This window comes from Quercus robur, chromosome 5 (assembly GCF_932294415.1).
Source record: "Quercus robur chromosome 5, dhQueRobu3.1, whole genome shotgun sequence".
NCBI classification, from domain to species: domain Eukaryota; kingdom Viridiplantae; phylum Streptophyta; class Magnoliopsida; order Fagales; family Fagaceae; genus Quercus; species Quercus robur.
The window spans coordinates 13,690,892-13,709,743 of NC_065538.1; the positions used below are offsets into that span (position 1 = coordinate 13,690,892).

At 37.3% G+C, this 18,852-nt stretch overlaps 2 protein-coding genes across 2 annotated transcripts; both read left to right on the plus strand.

Moving 5' to 3' along the window:
- The first annotated feature begins 3,928 nt into the window (after positions 1-3,928).
- Positions 3,929-6,372, plus strand: LOC126727834 (uncharacterized). The gene is made up of 5 exons (XM_050433744.1): positions 3,929-5,280; positions 5,440-5,568; positions 5,668-5,820; positions 5,939-5,982; positions 6,147-6,372. The coding sequence occupies exons 1-5, from the start codon at positions 3,973-3,975 to the stop codon at positions 6,370-6,372; spliced, it is 1,860 nt and encodes a 619-aa protein (XP_050289701.1). The 5' UTR covers positions 3,929-3,972.
- A 2,888-nt stretch (positions 6,373-9,260) lies between these two features.
- LOC126727835 (uncharacterized) lies at positions 9,261-9,731 on the plus strand. Its single transcript, XM_050433745.1, has one exon. The coding sequence runs from the start codon at positions 9,261-9,263 to the stop codon at positions 9,729-9,731; it is 471 nt and encodes a 156-aa protein (XP_050289702.1).
- Positions 9,732-18,852: the final 9,121 nt, after the last annotated feature.

The window sequence follows — 18,852 nt, forward strand, 5'->3', positions numbered from 1 at the left end:
ATGCAGGATTTAATTATAGATATTTTGAATAATGATAAGAAATTATACCATTAAACAAAAAAAAAAAATGCTTTTTTTAAATATTTAATAAAAAATGTACACATAAAGACTAATTTATCTTCTAATTGGGCTGATCATGAATGCATTTCATTATTGCACGAGAGAGTCTACCCAATCTAAGTTCCTAATGTCTAGGATAAGGCCCAAACCCTAGTGCAAACCTAATCAACCCAATACTTGAAATCACAATCAAATTAGAGTAATTGATCTTTTACACTTTTTTTTTTTAATTGAATAAAAAAGGGGATCTTTAGTGTGAACTTATCTTTAGTGTGAACTTATCAATCTCAAATAAAATAACGGCAATGAATAATACCACGTAATTTCAACATTTCTATCCAAAAAGTCAACCTTGTATTAACGTAAAAAAAAAAAAACCAACTTTATCACCTTGAAGTTTAACATTTTTTGGGGAGGTCTGGGTCAATGCTTCGAGTACACTGGATCTAGTCAGATGATGACATATGTCCAAAAGTAGATACGTGTCATAATCTCAATAAGTCTAGTGTCACTAAACACTAAACCTAATCCGGACCCAACATTTTTTTTTTTTTTTTTTTCATGTTGTAGGCCTTAGAAATAAAAATAACAAGAGAAAGTACATGACATCCAACTTTGAAGATGTAATGTCATTCATCCAAAAGATATTAAAAACATATACTACCATTTATATTAAATTATTTTTTTCTTATTTTTATTCTAAAAGTCTAAAAAAATATTTTTTTTTTCCAATGTAAGCTAGATTTAAACATAAATCTTTTATTTGGAAAAAAAAATTATCAAATAAGCTATTAAAATCCATAAGTTAATATTAATATATAATTTCTAATTAATCTACGCATCATATGGACACATTTTTTTTTATACAAAATAAAAATTATACTCTAATCTAATTTAAGTGTATATGTGTGTAAAATTTCATTCTAGAGACTTGAATACCGGCTCTTCCCCTCCCCCCCTTCCAAACACCCCTCAAACATTTGTAAAGTAACCATTGCATCAAATGTATATGGTAGTATATGGACACATTTTAGTTTAACATAATAAATTGAAATTCCAACAAAAATTAGTGATGATTAGGTGTGGTTATTTATATATATATATATATATATATATTTATATTTATATATAACTTTAGATTGTTTTTGTTGGGCTTTGCTTAGTTAAAGAATTTTAGTCAAAATAGTGAAAGGCATGTGAGAGGTGGAGGGGGTGCAAACTGCAATACCCCGGATCCTAATCCAAAAATTTCAACGTTTCTATCCAAAATGTCAACCTCGTATTAATGTTTAAAAAAAAAAAAAAAACCCACTCTATCACCTTGAATTTCAACTTTTTTTTTTTTTTTTTTTTTGGGTCTTGTAGGCCAGAATTAAAAATTACAAGAGAAAGTACATGACATCCTACTTTTTGACTTGAAGATGCAGCGTTGTTTGACATTGATCATTTTTACTAGTTTATTTTATTATTTAATTTATTTTTGCTATTATTTATAGATATTACTGTACTTTTTGGTACTATTTATGGATCTCATTGTACCATTTCAATTAATTTTTACTTTTATCTATGGTACTTTCAATAAAAAATTTTCAATTTTAACTAAATAAACAGTTTTTAAACGGATACGTAATGTCATATCATTTGCAAGATATTAAAAATATAAACCATTTATATTAAATTATTTTAATGTTATTTTTTAATTATTTTTATTCTAAAAATCTAAAAAAAAAATAGATTTTTTTTTTCCATTGTAAGCTAGATTTAAACATAAATCCTTTATTTGAGAAAAAAAAAAGATCAGATAAGCTATTGAAATCCATTAGTTAATATATAATTTCTAATTAATTTGCATCATTAATTTATTTTTTGAGAATCCAATTAATCTGCATCATTTGGACACATTTTAGTTCAATTTAATAAATTGAAATTCCTACAAAAATTAGTGATGATAAGGTGTGGTTGTTTATATGTATAGTTCTAGAATAATTTTTGTTGGGCTTTTATTAGTCCAAGCCCAATGGTTATAATGGACGAAACTACAACGCAATGGGTCTCTAAGTTTGATGGGCATCACAACACATGTTGGACTTAAAGCCGAATATAGATCACATACCCCACCACATAGTAATGAACCACAAAAACTAACAGAGTAGAAAAAAAATCTCTTGTCCTGTTTGGTACATGAATTCAAATATATGTTTTCAGTTTTTAAATAACATTACGCGTATTTCTATACACGTATTTAAAAAAAAAATTAAAAACTGTTATTTAAATACACGTATCAAACGGGTCCTCTATCACACGATCTTTGACTTTTCAAGTTCAATAGATTGAAAAACACCAATGAGTGAGACTAAAGAACACCCTTCTTAATATATAGGGCATTCCAACAAAGGGGCTTAAGCCAAATTTTTTCTCTTTTCTATCCGATTTAAAGAGTAAAGTTTTAGCGCAACCCACTCAACTTCTAGAGGTAGCAACAACTTGAAATTCATGTCAAAAGCCTTGTAATTTGATGATTTCAACAAATTAACACCTTTTGATAATTTTAACAGAGATATTCAGATTCAAATCTTCCCTCTCTGGTTGTAACAATCAAATTAATTTAAAAAAGAAAAAAAAATCATGATTATTAGACTATTCTAAAGTTGTTGATATTACCAATATTTATAAATAAAAACAAATATTTTGTATCACTTTATAAATTTGCATGATTGAAACTTGAATTTTAAAGTAATCTTTTGAATATTAATAATTTTTATTGCTATTTAAAGACTAAAATTAAAGGTTTGGACCATTTAGAACCGAATGGATTAAAGTGGATTGAATGGATCGAATGGACTTAAATGGACCTAAGTAGACCGAAATGGATCAAATTGACTGCAGTGGACCGAATTGGACCTTATGGACCAACTTGTACTAAAATGGACCGAAATTAAACGAATGGACCAAAATAAACTGAGTGGACTGAAGTGTATCGAATAGACCAAAGTGGACCAAAATTAATGATCGAAGTGGACAAAATGGACCAAATTGACTGAAGTAGATCATGGACCAAATTAATGATTGAAATATTATGCTAATTTGACTCATAAGTAAACTGTGAACAATAAATTCTATACTTCAACTTTTACATATTATATAGATTTGTAAGATTTATATGTAACTATAGTATCACTAAAAAATATTTACGAATTTTTTTATTGTGTTGTCGATGTGAAACTAACCAATTATGTCACATTGTAAAAATTTTAGTTAGTAAATGATATTGTTTAAATGAAAACATTTATAAGATGCATTATTTAAAAGATCTTATTATTTAATTAATATTAGTTAAAATAAAGCCTAAATGACTTCATGTAGTAATAGATTTGGACAAAATGAACCAAAGTCAACTGATTAGGTTGAAATTGACCGAAGTGCCATATTGATATAACTCAATAAAAGCATAACAACAATAAATGTTATACTTTAGTTTTTAGATATTATATATATTTGGATCAAAATTTTTTTAAAACTTTTTATCTTTTTATAATTTTATATTTTTAAAACTTTTTTCTCTTACATTAAAGGTGCAATTGCATGATGCAATAGCTTTAACTGTGGAATTATGATGAAAAAATGATCATAATAATTTTGAGCAAGCCCAAGATAGTAAGAAGTTAAATCCAAAATTTCAATTGTATCAAACATTCTGACTGCCAAGTTTCCATACTTGTTTATTTATATTTTAACCTGTATTGAAATCACATAATTTCCAATTGGTTATTAGTAAAAGCAAAGATGTTCAAGTTTAAAAGGCTCGTTGAGGATTCTTCACTCGGAGGGATAAATAAGGAAATTCAAGCTTTTCAAGAAAGAAAGGAAGAAATACACACAAGATTTGATAGGGAGAGGCAGAGTTTCGTAAAGATGGAAATGCCATCACCGTCTACTTCCTCAAGAAAGCTGAAGAAAGTCAGGAATTATTGGAATAATGTGATGAGCTTGGAAGCAAAGAAGGATTTTCTGAGTGTCAGGATAGAAAAATTCAAGGCAAAAGAAGCGTTGGCAGAGGCTGTGGAATACGCGAAGGAGATGAAGAGTTGGAAGTTTTCAACGTGTTGTTGTTGTGGCCAGAGGTTTTCAGATGAAGAATTGAATTTGGAGCATATAAAAAGTGCCCATTTAGGGACTTTGTCTGAGGAGTTACAGTCTGTTGTGCCGAAAATTGTTCCTATTTCCGTAATTCAAATCGGTGATTGGAGGCCAGTGAACGTGGTTGAAGCTGCAAAGTTGATTGAAGATTTGTCAAGAAATGACTCTGGAAATAAAGGCCAAGATGAACAAGATTTGAAGCTGAAGAAATGGCCTAACTGCGACCATTTCAACCGCAATAAGTTAGTCACCAGCATATGGATTCTTCTCCAGTTATTTATAAAAATAAAATGTTTTGCTCCGAGTCATCTTTATATGCTGCTGGACTTGATATCGGAAATGCTCAGGAAACATCTTCCGGAAAGGTTGATCAATCAGCGTTGGATGAAGACAACGCTGGTCTCAGTTTGGTTTCTTGACGAACTGGAGCTTGAAAGTGTGCATGAGTTCCTGATGGAAGAACTCGGGATTTCTTGTGGATTAAAAGTTCTCTACAGCTTCAAGAGTAGAAAAGCTAGGCATGATCTTACTATTACTCATGAGAGAATCGTCTTCAGAGACGATGACTTGTCTCATCTAATTCCGCTGCTTGATGAAACCAGTGAACTAGCTTCTAGAAGTGTTGATGATATCAAGAATGTTGGACAGGCATATAGTGATAACATTGTTCAGTGGTTATTCACTGGTGGTGAGCCTATTGGAGAGAAATTGAAGGAGTGGGAAAAATATAGAGAAGCTAGCAAAAGTCTAGGAATGGAACTTTTCAAGATCATCGAGTCTGAATTTCACCGGCTGCAGAATATGTGTGAGAGGAAATGCAAGTATTTGAGACACGAGAAGCTATGGCTGGATATAGAGGGAATATGTATGGAAGAAGATAAGAGAAGAAAAGAGATTTCTGGCAATCAACAGAGTTACAGGTCACTCTTGTTAAAGCGGCAAAAAGATATTGAGGAGGAGAAAAGTATTGATGAGATGGCTAGTATGGAGTTGGATATCATAGAGAGTATTTTGAAAAAAGCACAAGCTGACAATGACATAAAAATGTTGTTCCAGATGCACATTGATCAGATGGGTGGGAAGGTATGGTACCAAATTTTAGATGTTTCCAAATTTAGATGAAATGCTATGAAAATGTGAAATGATAGTTTTTACTCTTAAATCTGTCCTCCCATGTCCCTTCTAAAGAGGGAGTCATTCTGAAGTACAACTAATGAGATACTGTATGTGTAATGTTTGCAGTGTTTCAAATCCGATGCTACAATCCTGGCTACTAATGCTGCCATGCAGCAGACATGGAATAAACTTAAGATGGTAACTTCTTATGACTATAGATCGATTGTGGTGCCATTGTTAAAGACATTCATGCGGGTTTGTGTTTGATCCTCTGGACTGTTCTATTGAATGTTTTTGGTTACCTTCTTGTTGGCTTATGATTTAATGTTTTTGGGATAAAACTCTTCTTTATAGACACGACTTGAGGATGTGGTTTACAACGATGCTACAGCGAAGTCTAATGCTGAGAAGAACACTGAAAATGGCGGTGATGATGCAAGACATGGACAGGGGAAATCGAAGAATAAAAAGAAGAAAAAGGATCACAGAAAGGCTAAGGAATTTAAGGTCTTAATTACTGCCACTAGTTATTGTTCTGTTTCCTTTCATTCTGATTTGGTTATCTTAATTACAGAGTCTGTCATGCAAAGTAATTCCCTAATAATATGCAATTCCCTTATTGCAGGCAACTGGTGGTAGTGAGGGTCAACAGGAAAATGTGGAGCAAAAGTTAGTCTTTATTTTATTCATACTATTCTACTTGGTTCTGGAATCCTTTTTCTTCTTTTGGTTGGAAAATATGCATGTAAATTATGTAAATATGTGGCAATATGTCCTACCAATCTCTAGGCTCAAACTAAGTTCAACATCTTTTCACTTGTGTTCTGCTTCAGTTTGGTTCCAGCTGCACATGGCACAGATCATCCTCTTAATTCTGAGGTTGTTGGTTCAGTAACCACTGATGAATTAGAGCAAGAGGAAAGGGAACTTACACGTAAGGCTGAGGAAGAGAGTAGGATTGAGGAGCATCAAAGAATGATTGCAAGGCAATTGGAGTACCAAAGGCAGATTGAGAATGAGGCCAAACAAAAGCACCTTGCTGAGATTGATAAGGCTTAAACCAGTACAGGAAATGTCGCAGAGGATGTGCCTTTCAATGGCGTCAACTTTGATATGTTTGGCTCGATAGATTTTATTTCTCATCAGATAGGATGAGAAATCATGTGAACTTTAATTTTTGTTTTTTGAGAAGACTCCAGTGAACTTGAACATGATATATTTTACTGCCTGTGATGCTGACTGTCGCTTCATTAAGCGCATTATTGATGACAAACTGAAATGAACTTGTTAGCTAGCAACTGAGGTAGATGTTCTATTGTAATGATTTACTGCTTTCGTTTATGAAGCTGTTTTCAAAATATCTTCAAACTGAGAGTGTAGTCTGTTGTGCTTCTCATTGGCAAATATATGAAGTCTCATTTTTATTTTCATTTTTTTAGATGGGAATACAAAGTCTTTTTTGGTTCTTGAGAGGATGGTGAAAACTATAACTCAAGATCCCTGTCACACCAATAAAAAAGTTCTCAACAAAGAGAAATAATTTAACCATAGTTTTAAAAAAGGTAAATCTTGAGCAGCTGATGCAGGAGCATCTACATTATGAAGTTTTAATTGTAATCAATATCAGCAGCTAGAAGTAATTTCAATTTTCATGTATGCAGTAGTAGCCGGAAAGAAAATACAGCAACAGCAGTGGATATTTTTGTGGGCAGCAGCTGAATTGAGTCATATGTTTTAGGGTCATGTTATTGTTTTCATTGTAGTTTAGTTGACAATTAGTGCACATGAATGTATTAGGTGATCTGTTAGTTAGTTAGAAACAGTTAAGCATGTGCTAGTTATAACTGTAACTAATTCCATTACAGTAGGAGTCACTTAGCAAAGCTTGGTTGCTTTTGTAGCTAGTATTATAAGTAGCTGTAATTCCAATTGTAATGGATAAGAATTTCCCCGAGCCTTTAGTGCTAATTTTCAGAGATGGGTTCTCTGTGTAGAGGTTTGTCCACCTATAGGGTATAAGCTACTCTAACCAATTCTCAACTCTTTCTAAACCCCAAGCCTAAACACATATCCCTTATGTACTTGCATCACCAGCTCTCATGAGAAATTTTGCTAAACAATTTGACCAAGTCTTACAATATCATTACAAATATTAGTCAATCTAAATCCGGCATATCGATAGAATCAAAAAAAAAAAAAAAAAAAAAAGGGCCCCAAATTAGACCACTTTAATCTATATATAGTAGTACATCTAAATTGATCACTTTAGTAAATGATCCAGAATTAGACCACTTATGTTAATTTTTCTTAGCGGACCAAGACAAAATAAATCCATTTTTACAGATGAAGTTACCAAGCTGTTGACGGCAGGCTTCATCCGAGAAGTGTACTATCCTGAGTGGCTCATAAACGTCATCCTAGTGAAGAAAGCAAATGGGAAGTGGAGAATGTGCGTGGACTTCACGGACCTAAACAAGGCATGCCCGAAGGACAATTTCCCTCTACCAAGGATAGACCAGCTTATGGATTCTACAGCCGAACATAAGTTGCTGACGTTCATGGATGCTTTCTCAGAATATAACCAGATAAAAATAGCTGAAGAAGATCAGGAGAAGACTGCTTTCATCACAAGTCAAGGACTCTATTGTTATAAGGTAATGCCTTTTGGATTAAAGAATGCAGGAGCTACGTATCAGAGATTAGTGAACAAGATGTTCAGCAAATAGATTAGCAGGAATATGGAAGCATACGTGGATGATATGCTTGTCAAGAGTAAGGAAGAACTTGCCTATCTGGACGAACTAATGGAGACGTTTGCCACCCTCAAACAATACCAAATGAGGTTGAATCCTAGTAAGTGTGTTTTTAGTGTAGTTTTAGGGAAATTCTTGGGATTAATGGTGTCCTAGAGAGGAATAGAAGCAAACCCGAAGAAAGTGCAAGCCATAATCAATATGGCATTGCCCAGGACCGTCAAGGAAGTCCAGAAGCTCACAGGAAGGATTACAGCTTTAAATAGGTTCGTCTCTAGAGCGACGGACAAGTGCCTACCCTTTTTCAAGACCTTGAAGCAGGCTTTCGCCTGGACCGACGAATGTGAAGCAGCGTTCCAAGAACTCAAACGTTACCTGAGTAATCCACCCCTCTTAAGTCCGTCCAAGGAAGAGGAAAACCTATATTTGTACTTGGCAGTATCAGCTACGGCAGTGAGTGCAGCCCTGATTAGAGAAGAAGGCAAGAAACAGCTCCCAGTTTACTACGTCAACCAAACTTTCCAATGGGCTGAGTCCAAGTATCTAAGGATTGAAAAGATTCTGTTTGCATTAATAGTAGCCTCACGCAAACTAAGGCAATATTTTCTGGCAAATCCTATCCTGGTGATGACGGACCAACCTATCAAAAAATCCATGAACAAACTTGAGGCAACCAGAAGAATGGTCCAGTGGACATTTGAACTCAGTCAATTTGACATTGAGTACCATCCCAGAATAGCCATCAAGGCACAAGCTTTGGCAAACTTCATCGCCAAGTTCACCTTTCCAGACGAGGACAGCCTCACCAATGAAGCCGAGTGATGGACGATATAGACAGATGGTTCATCAGCCCAAAAAAGGGGGGGAGTAGGGGTTGTCATAACTACCCCTGAAGGAGAAGTGCTTAAATACGGAGTTCAACTGAAATTTCCCGCTACCAACAATGAAGCTAAATACGAAGGAATACTGACGGGACTGAGGCTCAGAAAGGCACTTGGAGCTAAAAACCTGTTAGTCCAAAATGATTCAAAGCTAGTGATCGGGTAAATCAAGGGAAAGTACGAAAAAAAGGAAGAAAGAATGCAGAAATACCTCAGGCTGAATAAGGTGGAATTTGTACAGATCCCCATAAGCCAAAATATGGTAGCAGACGAAGTCTTGAAGCTAGCATCGTCAGAAGAAGGGGGGATAAGCATGGGCTTGGCAATGGAAGTCCAGAAATACCCCAGCATTGAAGAAGTTCCAACATTCACAATCCAGAGCATAAACAGTTGGATGACACCAATCGTTTCTTTCCTCCAGGACGAGCACTTCCCTCAGAATACAGAAGAGGCCAAAAAGATCAAGAAGAAGGTAGCCAGATTTACGATCCTTAATGACACATTATACAAAAGAGGCATCTCCATGACTTATTTGGAGTGTGTTGACGAAGAAGAAGCCAAGTACATACTGGAAGAAATCCACGAAGGGATTTGTAGGGACCACGCCAGCCCTAGGTCCCTGGTGAAGAAGGTTATTCGAGTAGGTTATTTCTGGCCTACTATGCAAGCGGATGCAGTGGAGCTCGTAAAGAAGTGTTACAAGTGCCAACGATACGGGAATGTCAAGCGACTTCTAGTAGAGGGACTGACGACGATAGCCTCCCTATGGCCATTTGCGCAATAGGGAATCGACATCGTCGGTCCACTGCCCCAAGATAAAGGTGAAGTAAAATTCCTACTAGTTGCTATTGACTACTTCACAAAGTGGGTCGAAACAGAGGCTCTAGCAACGATCACTGAAGTAAGAATTCAAAGCTTTGTGTGGAAGAATATAATTTGCAGGTTCGGGATTCCATTGACAATTATATCAGATAATGGGCTGCAATTCGACAGCCAAGGCTTTAGGGACTTCTGTTCGAGTCTGGGCATCAAGAACCAATTCTCATCCCTAGGGCATCCCCATGCGAATGGATAGATGGAAGTGACGAATCGGACATTGCTCAAGATTATCAAAGCCAAGCTAGACGACGTGAAGGGTGCCTGGCCAAGAGAATTGCCCAACATCCTTTGGGCTTACAGAACCACAGCAAGAACCCCAACGGGAGAAACCCCCTTCAGGCTCAACTATGGCACTGAAGTAGTGATCCCGGTCGAGGTAGGAGTAACCAGCATTAGGCGAGAGGCATTCAGTGAGGAGGGCAATGACGACTAACTACGACTTAACCTGGATTGTTTGGACGAAGTAAGAGACAAAGCTTCCAGCAAAATGACGAAGTACCAGCAGAAGATGGCCGAATACTACAATAAGAGGGTAAAACTCAGACGACTTAATATAGACGACCTTGTCCTGCGCAAGGTTACCACAGCGACTAGAGATCCTGCCTAAGGAAAGCTTGGCCCTACATGGGAAAGACCTTACCGAGTCATCCATCACACCAGGCAAGGTAGTTATCACCTGGAAACCGTAGACGGACAAAGGCTTCCTCGGCCATGGAACATCGAGCACTTGAAGAAGTACCACCAATAAATGTATCAAATGAATATATTCATTCCTGAAATTAATAAAAGAATTGGTCACCCAATGTCTTTGTGCAAGCAGATCTAATCAGTAGTAAAACAAAAAATGGCTAAGTAACAAGATTCCACCTTGACAGATGTAAGTTATTGATGATGCCAAAACAAAATGACAAAACCCCTTAAATGGATGTAAGTCAAACGGCCAAGTGACAAGATTCTACCTTAACGAATGTAAGTTACTGACGAGGCCAAAACAAAATGACAAAACCCCTTAAATGGGTGTAAGTCAAACGGCCAAGTGACATGATTCCACCTTGATAGATGTAAGTTACTGACGAGGCCAAAACAAAATGAGAAAATCCCTTAATGGGTGTAAGTCAAACAACAAAACAACTAAGTAACAAGATTCCGCCTGACGGATGTAGGTTACCGACGAAGCCACAAATCAAGAGAAAGTTTGCAACTAAAGTGTGCAATCACAAGCATATCAAAGAGCCAATAAAGTGTGCAATCACAGAAGTAAGTAACTACACAACCATAAATTTAATTAAAGCCCAAAAACAACGAGCCATTACCATTGTTTTTACATCTAAAGGCCCATAAACGCTAGGCCAAAAATATTGTTCTCAAGACAGATTAAAAAGAAAATATTACGAAATTAGATTTACAAACCCAAAACATAATGGGCACACATACACAAAAAAGTTTTTTCATAAGGATCAGGTTCAGGCATCAACAGCAACATCATCACCAGCGGGGGCGTCACTAGCAGGGGCATTCTCAGGGGCGTCAGTCTCAGTGGCAGAACATTGGGCAGCCTCGTTAGCAGCCATCTCTTGGTCTACCTCCTCCAAAACCAGCTTCTCCAAGTCTACCCTGGAAGGATGCTTAACGAGGTACCTCCTCAGAAGCTCGAAACGCTTGAAGTACCAACTGAACAGGATTGTGTTGTATTCATCGGTCGTCTGGAAGGCTTCAACAGACCTGGCGGAAATAGTCTTAAGCTTCTCTTTGGCACCTAGAAGTTGCTTATCCTTCTCCAGGGTCAACTAACGCTCAGCCCTAAGCTCATCACTCAAAGTCATCACTTTTTCCTTTAAAATAGCTGCCTCGCCCATGGAGTCAATTAGGTTATGCTTTAACGTAGAACTCTCCGCCTCCAAAGCTTCCATTCTCGACGTAAGAGAAGCCACCTTGGCCTCTTGAGTGAAGTACTCAGAGGTAATGTGGAGACTTTCCCCTAACACCTGAAAAGAAATTCAAAATCGTCAGTAGAATGAAAAGGAAAAAAGAAACTAAAAGCTGCACAAGCACTTTACCTGAACAAGCTTATGGACGTGGTGACTCGCGACATTGTTGAAGGGCACTCCAGAAAAGATAGATCCTCGGCAGTCATGATCCTATGAGCCCTGTCCACCGCCAGTCTCTCGTAATCCCAAATAGTGGACGTGCGAGGATCATCCTTTTCCTTCTCCCTGTCGGACAAGTGCAGTCTCTTCGAGACAGGAGTAGGAAGCTCTTCAACCGAGGTCAAAGGTGAAGCTGTCCTCATCATCTCAACATCGGAAACGACGTGAGTAACGGAGGCAGCTGGAATGATGGAGGGACCCTTCCTAGTATCGTGCACCGTCTTCTTCCCTATGTTCGACAACGACTCGTCCTTCTTCGACCCCATCTTTGCATACATGTCTTTGTTGAATTTAGTCGTCATCACTGCAAGAGGAAAACACTTATGTATAAAAAAAAAAGAAAAAAAAGAAAAGAAAAGGAGAGAGAGGTGTATGAAAAAGCAAGCACTGACGAACCTAGGACTTACTCTTTTTTCCTTCAATTTTTAGATTACGCAGGATGAAGGCGGAAGGTTTTGGTCCGAGACAGTAGAAGGCAAGGGTCCTTGGGTCCACAAGATCTTCCCAGCTCTCAATCATCTACGCGTAATTAATGGCCTTCTGCACTTGCTCCTTGTACCTGCTTTTAAGTTTAGGCCGTCTCTTAACTGCGCAAAACAAGAAGTAGAAGAATCAGTAGCAATAACAGTAAACAAAATAAAATTTAAATGACGAAAAGGAATATTGACGCACCTAAGGTTGGGGTTCCCCACCGATGATGCAACCTCGAGAGATCACCCCAAACCCCGCCAGAAGGAGTCTTAAAATCGTCCCTAGACACAAAGAAAAATATGGACATCCAATACCTGAAAGAAGAAGGTAATCCCTTGACGATCCTAGTTTTCCTCTCCCAGGGCACCAATTCATAGTACCCATGCTCCTTAGACACTTTTAAGTGGTACAAATAGACAAGCTTGTCAACCTTAAGCATATCTTCGTCCATAGCAGCCAACCATATTCCCATACAGCTGACCACTATTCTCCACGAGTTAGGCATAAGCTGCCCAGGAGCGATACCAAAGTGGTCTAACAGCTCCATAAGGAAATGATGAACTAGAAACCTCAACCCACAAATGAAGGCAGACTCATAAAAGTATACCTCCTCAGGGAAAAAGTGACATGCCCGATTCTCTTCGTTGGGCAGATGAACCCTAATTCGCTCTGGGAATTGGAATCTGTCCCTAAATCTCCCCAACGTGTCAGCATCCAATCCACACTCCTCCCAGAAGGCGTAAAAAGCCCTAACTTCCCAAGAGGAAGAAACGGTAGTATCCCCCCTCCACTGGGTCATCGTTAGATGATAACCCAGTCTTGAGTTCGCTAGACCTAACCTCACAAATTATTCCCTGCTCTCTTACTCGACTCTCGAACCAATCAATTGATTGATGAAGCAAAGGCAACAAATCAGCCAATGCAACACCCAAACAGTTACCCTCAAAAACGAAATCCTCAAGATGTGGAAAAATGCCTAAAGACCCCCTAAGCACGCGAAAAGGAAGGAAATCGATAGGCAAGCTATCCTAACCTCCAAGCTACTAACCATGGAAATCTAGGAAAAACACAAAGGGAACAATACGAGCTAAATCCCCAAGAAATCACAGGCAGACAAAAGGAAAAAGGAAAGAAGAAGAAGGAAGAAATCAGGAGCTATATCGCAATAAAATAAAAGAAAGGGGGGGGGGGCAAAGCCAGAAAAAGAAGGAAGGTACCTTAAAAATGGTGGACAAGGGAAGCACCACCGCACAATGCACTAGTCCGGAGAAGAGTTATAGAGTAAGGTTAGCGAAGAAAATGTTTAGAACAATGATTGAAAGCTTTTTAAGAAAAGTGAAAAGAAAAAAATGATGGGAAGTTTAAAACCAAGGCTCAGAAAACTAAAAACCAGTGGGAAACCTAATAGTCCCACAAATTGGAGCATTAACTCCACCGGTCATAATGTGCCACGTAGGCCACAATCTGTGGAGTGCCGCCACTATGCATTTAATACAGAGCGGAACCCCAAGAGTCATCTACAGCCCATAACCTTTCATATTCTATAATCGTCATGACACGTCACGATGACCACAGACTCGGGGGGCAACTGACGGGACTGACGAATTCGTCTCCCCTAGACAATCTCAACGATACAGACGAGGACATCCTTAGATGAGCTAAACAAATACCCCCACCATTGACGAAGGAAACTAGGCCATTCAATGTGGCCAATTATACCTGGAGCAGTTATAGGGCCAGCTGTATGAACCGTTGGAGCACATTGAAGCCACATTACAAAGCATCAAACGTTACCAAGAGGGACATTAAGGCCACCATTACTGCCCCAACGGTTAGAAGCTGCAAAAACATATATAAAGACCCTCACAACACCAACACGAGGTAAGAAAATATATTGAGATAAATTCACTGTTATTTTACAATTTTGCTTTAGCTTACAAAGAGTTGCCTGGTACTGACTTTGGCATCGGAGACGTTGTGGCAGGCATCACACCGGTGACCATCTTTGAGGATACGTCCGCACCGACTGGAGATTGGTTCCATCTGCCCACTCTGATTGACGAACTCACGCTTCATCAGGACTGAAAGAGAAAACATAGAAAATACATTTGCAGTGGAAACTAGAAAGTAACAAAGTTCTCAAAGATCCAGTTTTTTTTTTTTAATCTATTATTCTAGTCCTACCAACTTTCTTCATCCTAGGACAATGTATAAGCACCAAATCTCCCAAAAGAACCTGTCAATACAAAATCAAACTTCAGTTTAATTTAATTAAAATAGCAAAGTTACATCATCAAAAAGCCACAAAAATAAATTTGTATAAATTAATACACCAAAATAGGCAAAACCCATGAAATTAAAACCATGATTTATTTGGAAATCTGGAATTTGATCCCAAATAGACACTCACGTGCAAGAACTAAATCGGCCCCTCACATTTTAAAAAGAAAAAATGTAATATGATATGGCATTCCATGTGTCCATCTGTGTGGCATGGGAACAATAGTTTACTCGATTTATTAGACACATCAGCAATTTCCATTCAACACTTAACAGCAAGGACCAAATTTCTTTTTGACTTCCCTCAGATCAGTTTTTTCTGTTCTTGAGAAGGATTGTGGAAAAAAAAAATTTAAGATCCCTTTGTGATTAATTTTGCATGAAATTAACAAATTTAATAATTAATCAAATTAGGAAAAAATTTCCCAACAGAAAAAAATAATTTAACCACAATCATGCAATAAACCAAATCAATCAAATCAATAAAGCTAACAACACAAAATTTTGGTCATGAAGTGGGAAACAGATAAATAATCTCTTCAAAGGAAAAACCACTATAGTTGACGACTCATAAAACATTTGTAGCATAGACTCTCTAAGCAACCTCTAGTAAATGCTTCACTTGTTTTCTTGCCACATTAATCCCAAAACCTTTGGAATCCTTATGTACTGATTTCCTCACAGAGGCCAGAACCTCTGGCAATTCAAAGAACCTTATTAAAGATTTAGCTGCAGTGGACCTTGATTAAAACTTTGAGATTGAAAGGTATGTGGACTAAATAGTGGACATTTCTTTAAAGCCTGGGTATGGGTTCTAAACTCTATTATCTTATTTTAGATGCAAAATCAATACACACACATATACAAAAGCAAAGATTTCATGCAGAAGAGCATGAGGTTATGCACGCTTTAAAAGAGTAGTTTTGCAAAAACAAGGGCAGACATTTAAAATTGACAAAATGTTTTGTCCAAGATCAAAGTTCATAGCAAGCCCAAGCCCATTTTTAATCCCAGCCAAACTCTAATAAGCAATAAGTAACAGCTACAATTAACCACATCTATAGAGAACATGCAACGTAGTCTTTTAAACGGAATTTGAACTTTGGGTTTCTATGTAGTCTTTTAACATTCTAAATGAAGATTCCAGGAATATAGGACCAACCCAGAAAATTAACCTCAAGCCAAAGGATGACTTGTCAAGGTGAAAAAAAAAAACCTACTTTTGGGTTTTTTATTTTATAATTTTTTATTTTTTATTTATTTGCATAGTGTAGTTAAATTTTTTTTTTAAAAAAAATTCAGTAAAAAAAATATTTAGGAATGGCAATGGGTTGGGTTTAGACCGGATTTTTTCATACCCGTACCCGACCCGAGGGCCAGGACTCGCGGCTCAGACCCGACCTGTTTATTAAATAGATTTTTTTTTCCGGGGCCCAGACCCGCCCGTAGGGTCCCACCCAGCGAACCAATCTTTAGCCCCTAACTGTGGCCCAATCCGTGGCCTAATCAATTAAAAAAAAAAATTGTTTTCCTGAGAAAAAAGAATCACAGCAGCAGTGCAGCACAAACAACAAATCCAAATAAATCTCAAAAAAATTCCACCATACCCATTCAAATTTCCTATTCACAAAAACCAAATACATTTGAAATCAAAATCTAAAACAAGTACATGTAAGGAATATCAAATCTTAACAACAAAATCTAAATCCCCAAACCCACAGGTTAAACAAAGAGAATCTAAATCCCCAAACCCATTAATCAAATAAGAAAAAATGGAAGAACTTCAAAAACCATTGCAGTAAGCCCGTAAATCACCGTGGTTGTGGTCGTTGGCATTAGCCATCACTAAACTCGTTGCATAGCAAATATAGGGAGTAATATTGTGAGATCAGAGAGGTTTTGCGGCAAGAATCTTAGATTTTTGTCTTCGTTTTCTTCGGCAAAGAGAGTGAGACCGAGAGGCTGAGAGCATTAGAGAGGGGCGGCTGACAGCATGAGTGGTGAGACATGAAAGGAGAGTGAGTGAGAGTGGGAGAGGAAAGTGAGTTAGAGGAGAAAGAAATGAGAGCATTGAGAAGCGGCTGAAGACTCTGAAGAGATTATGTGTAAGGTTAGCTATTTTAGGGTTTTAACAATATATATATATATATATAGATATGAGGATATTTTAGTAATTATACATATATTTATATATATATATATATATAACCAGGTTGTCGGGTCCGGGTTCGGGCCGAGTTTTAGTAAAAATCCGGACCCAACCCGAACCCGCTTCAGTTTCTTTTAAAAAAAAAAAAAACCTAAGCCCAACCCTATTTTTAATCGGATCGGGTAAAATCCGGCCCATTAGGGTTGGACCGGGCCAAGTATCCGCAGGTTGGGCAAAAATTGCAATCCCTAAACATATTTTAAACAAAGAAACACAATTTCTGGTTGTTGAAGAAGCCATAATATTTTTTCTGTAGATACAAGTAACTTTCCCATCCAGGGCTTAACATTTACAAAGTCCAAAATTAACTTTGTTATAAATGATGTATATTTTCCACTCCATGTCTTCCCTACTCAAAATTTTCATGTGTTTTATGGTTGCCTTAGAAATTTTAATAATTTGCTGTTCTCTCTCTCTCTCTCTCTCTCTCTCTATATATATATGTATGTATTATGTATGTATATATGTATGTATGTATAATATATATATATATATATATATATGAAATCATAAAACTCTCCAATAAAAACATCATTCAACTCATCAAAACATATATTGATGAGTATGTTTTGATGTGTTAAGTGTTGCTTTCGTTTGATGTTAGATCCAATGCATGTTAGGAATAGTTTTTGTTTTGTGTATCTTTGATATATTTGTTCTTAGTTTAGGTTGTTTAGTTTTATATTAGAAGCATGTTAGGTTTGGTTTGATTTTTGTTTCGTTGCTTGCCTTAAAACTATGTTTCTGGGTGTGTATCCGTGCTCATACTTATGTACGCATACACATACTAGACGTATGCATACGCATACTCATGTATGCGTACACATTCTCATGCCCAGAAATGCAGATTTAGGGTTCTTGCAATTTTGATTATTTTGCTTAGTTTTAATCCTCTGTTTAAGTCTTGTTGAGTCTAGTTTTCACAAGTTTAGGTCTAGGGTTAATAGAAACCCTCTGCAAAAGGAGAGGCAGAAGGTTTCTGAGGAGTTACTAGACTACATTCGTAGATTTAGAGACCTCTCTTTGATAAGCTATGACCCCGTGGAGGAAGAAATATTGATGGACATGTGCATTGTTGGTATGTTGTATGAATACCGTCCTTATTTAAAGAACTTGCAGATCCCTAGTTTCACTAGGCTAGTGGAATTTGCCAAAAGGACCAACATGTCAACAAGGAGGCCTTCCAAGTGTTTGACTTCACAAACTGCCCGTGCTTCCAAGCAGTCTTGGAAGTGGGAGAGCAAAAAGAGAGAAGCAGTTGTAGTAAAGGAGATGAAGAAAGCTACCAAAGGAAGAAAAAGGGAGAGAAGTGGTATTCCTCCCCCCTTTTTAGTGTTAGCAGAAGAGCTGTATGGCATAGTAGATGCCTGGGTTAAAGATGGAGTGGTGGTGTTACTCGCCTATAAACGTGAGCCAATAGAAGAAGAAAAACGAGGCACACTTTACTATAGATAACACAGGAGGAGTGGCCATTATACCATAAATTTCTATGCTCTAAGGAATATCTTCCATGGAAAGGTGGCCAAAGGCAATATGGTCATCAAGAATGGAAAGCGTGTAGATCAAAAGATGCATAGGCCCGAGGTGGCTATGACCTTCTTTATGGGAAGTGAAGATCCTATGGATAGGCTAGGAGTTTGGCCAGTAGTAGCTCCACACCTCCACCTATACAAGATGAAGAAATGGCGTTGAGAATATAGCAAGATGATAAAGTCCATTCCTTTATGGAAGGGATTGGTCTTTGGCCATTGGCTAGAAGAGAAGCAGCGCAAGCCTTAACCTGAGTAATGGAGAGAATCTAAGGAGTTGCTGCTTCTAAAGGAAGTTTATTGCAGGTGGCTTATCAAGAAATTAAGGAGTCGATGACTTTTTCCTTGAGAGACTTAGCCAACCGAGCAGTTGATGGCAAAAGACCCTTG

Excerpts from the sequence above, each read along its gene's own strand:
- LOC126727834 (XM_050433744.1), top strand. The coding sequence starts at position 3,973 with ATGGAAATGCCATCACCGTCTACTTCCTCAAGAAAGCTGAAGAAAGTC. Across the intron at positions 5,821-5,938 it reads GAAAGGCTAAGGAATTTAAG|GCAACTGGTGGTAGTGAGGG; the intron begins GTCTTAATTACT and ends CCCTTATTGCAG. Across the intron at positions 5,983-6,146 it reads CAGGAAAATGTGGAGCAAAA|TTTGGTTCCAGCTGCACATG; the intron begins GTTAGTCTTTAT and ends GTTCTGCTTCAG.
- LOC126727835 (XM_050433745.1), top strand. The coding sequence starts at position 9,261 with ATGGGCTTGGCAATGGAAGTCCAGAAATACCCCAGCATTGAAGAAGTT.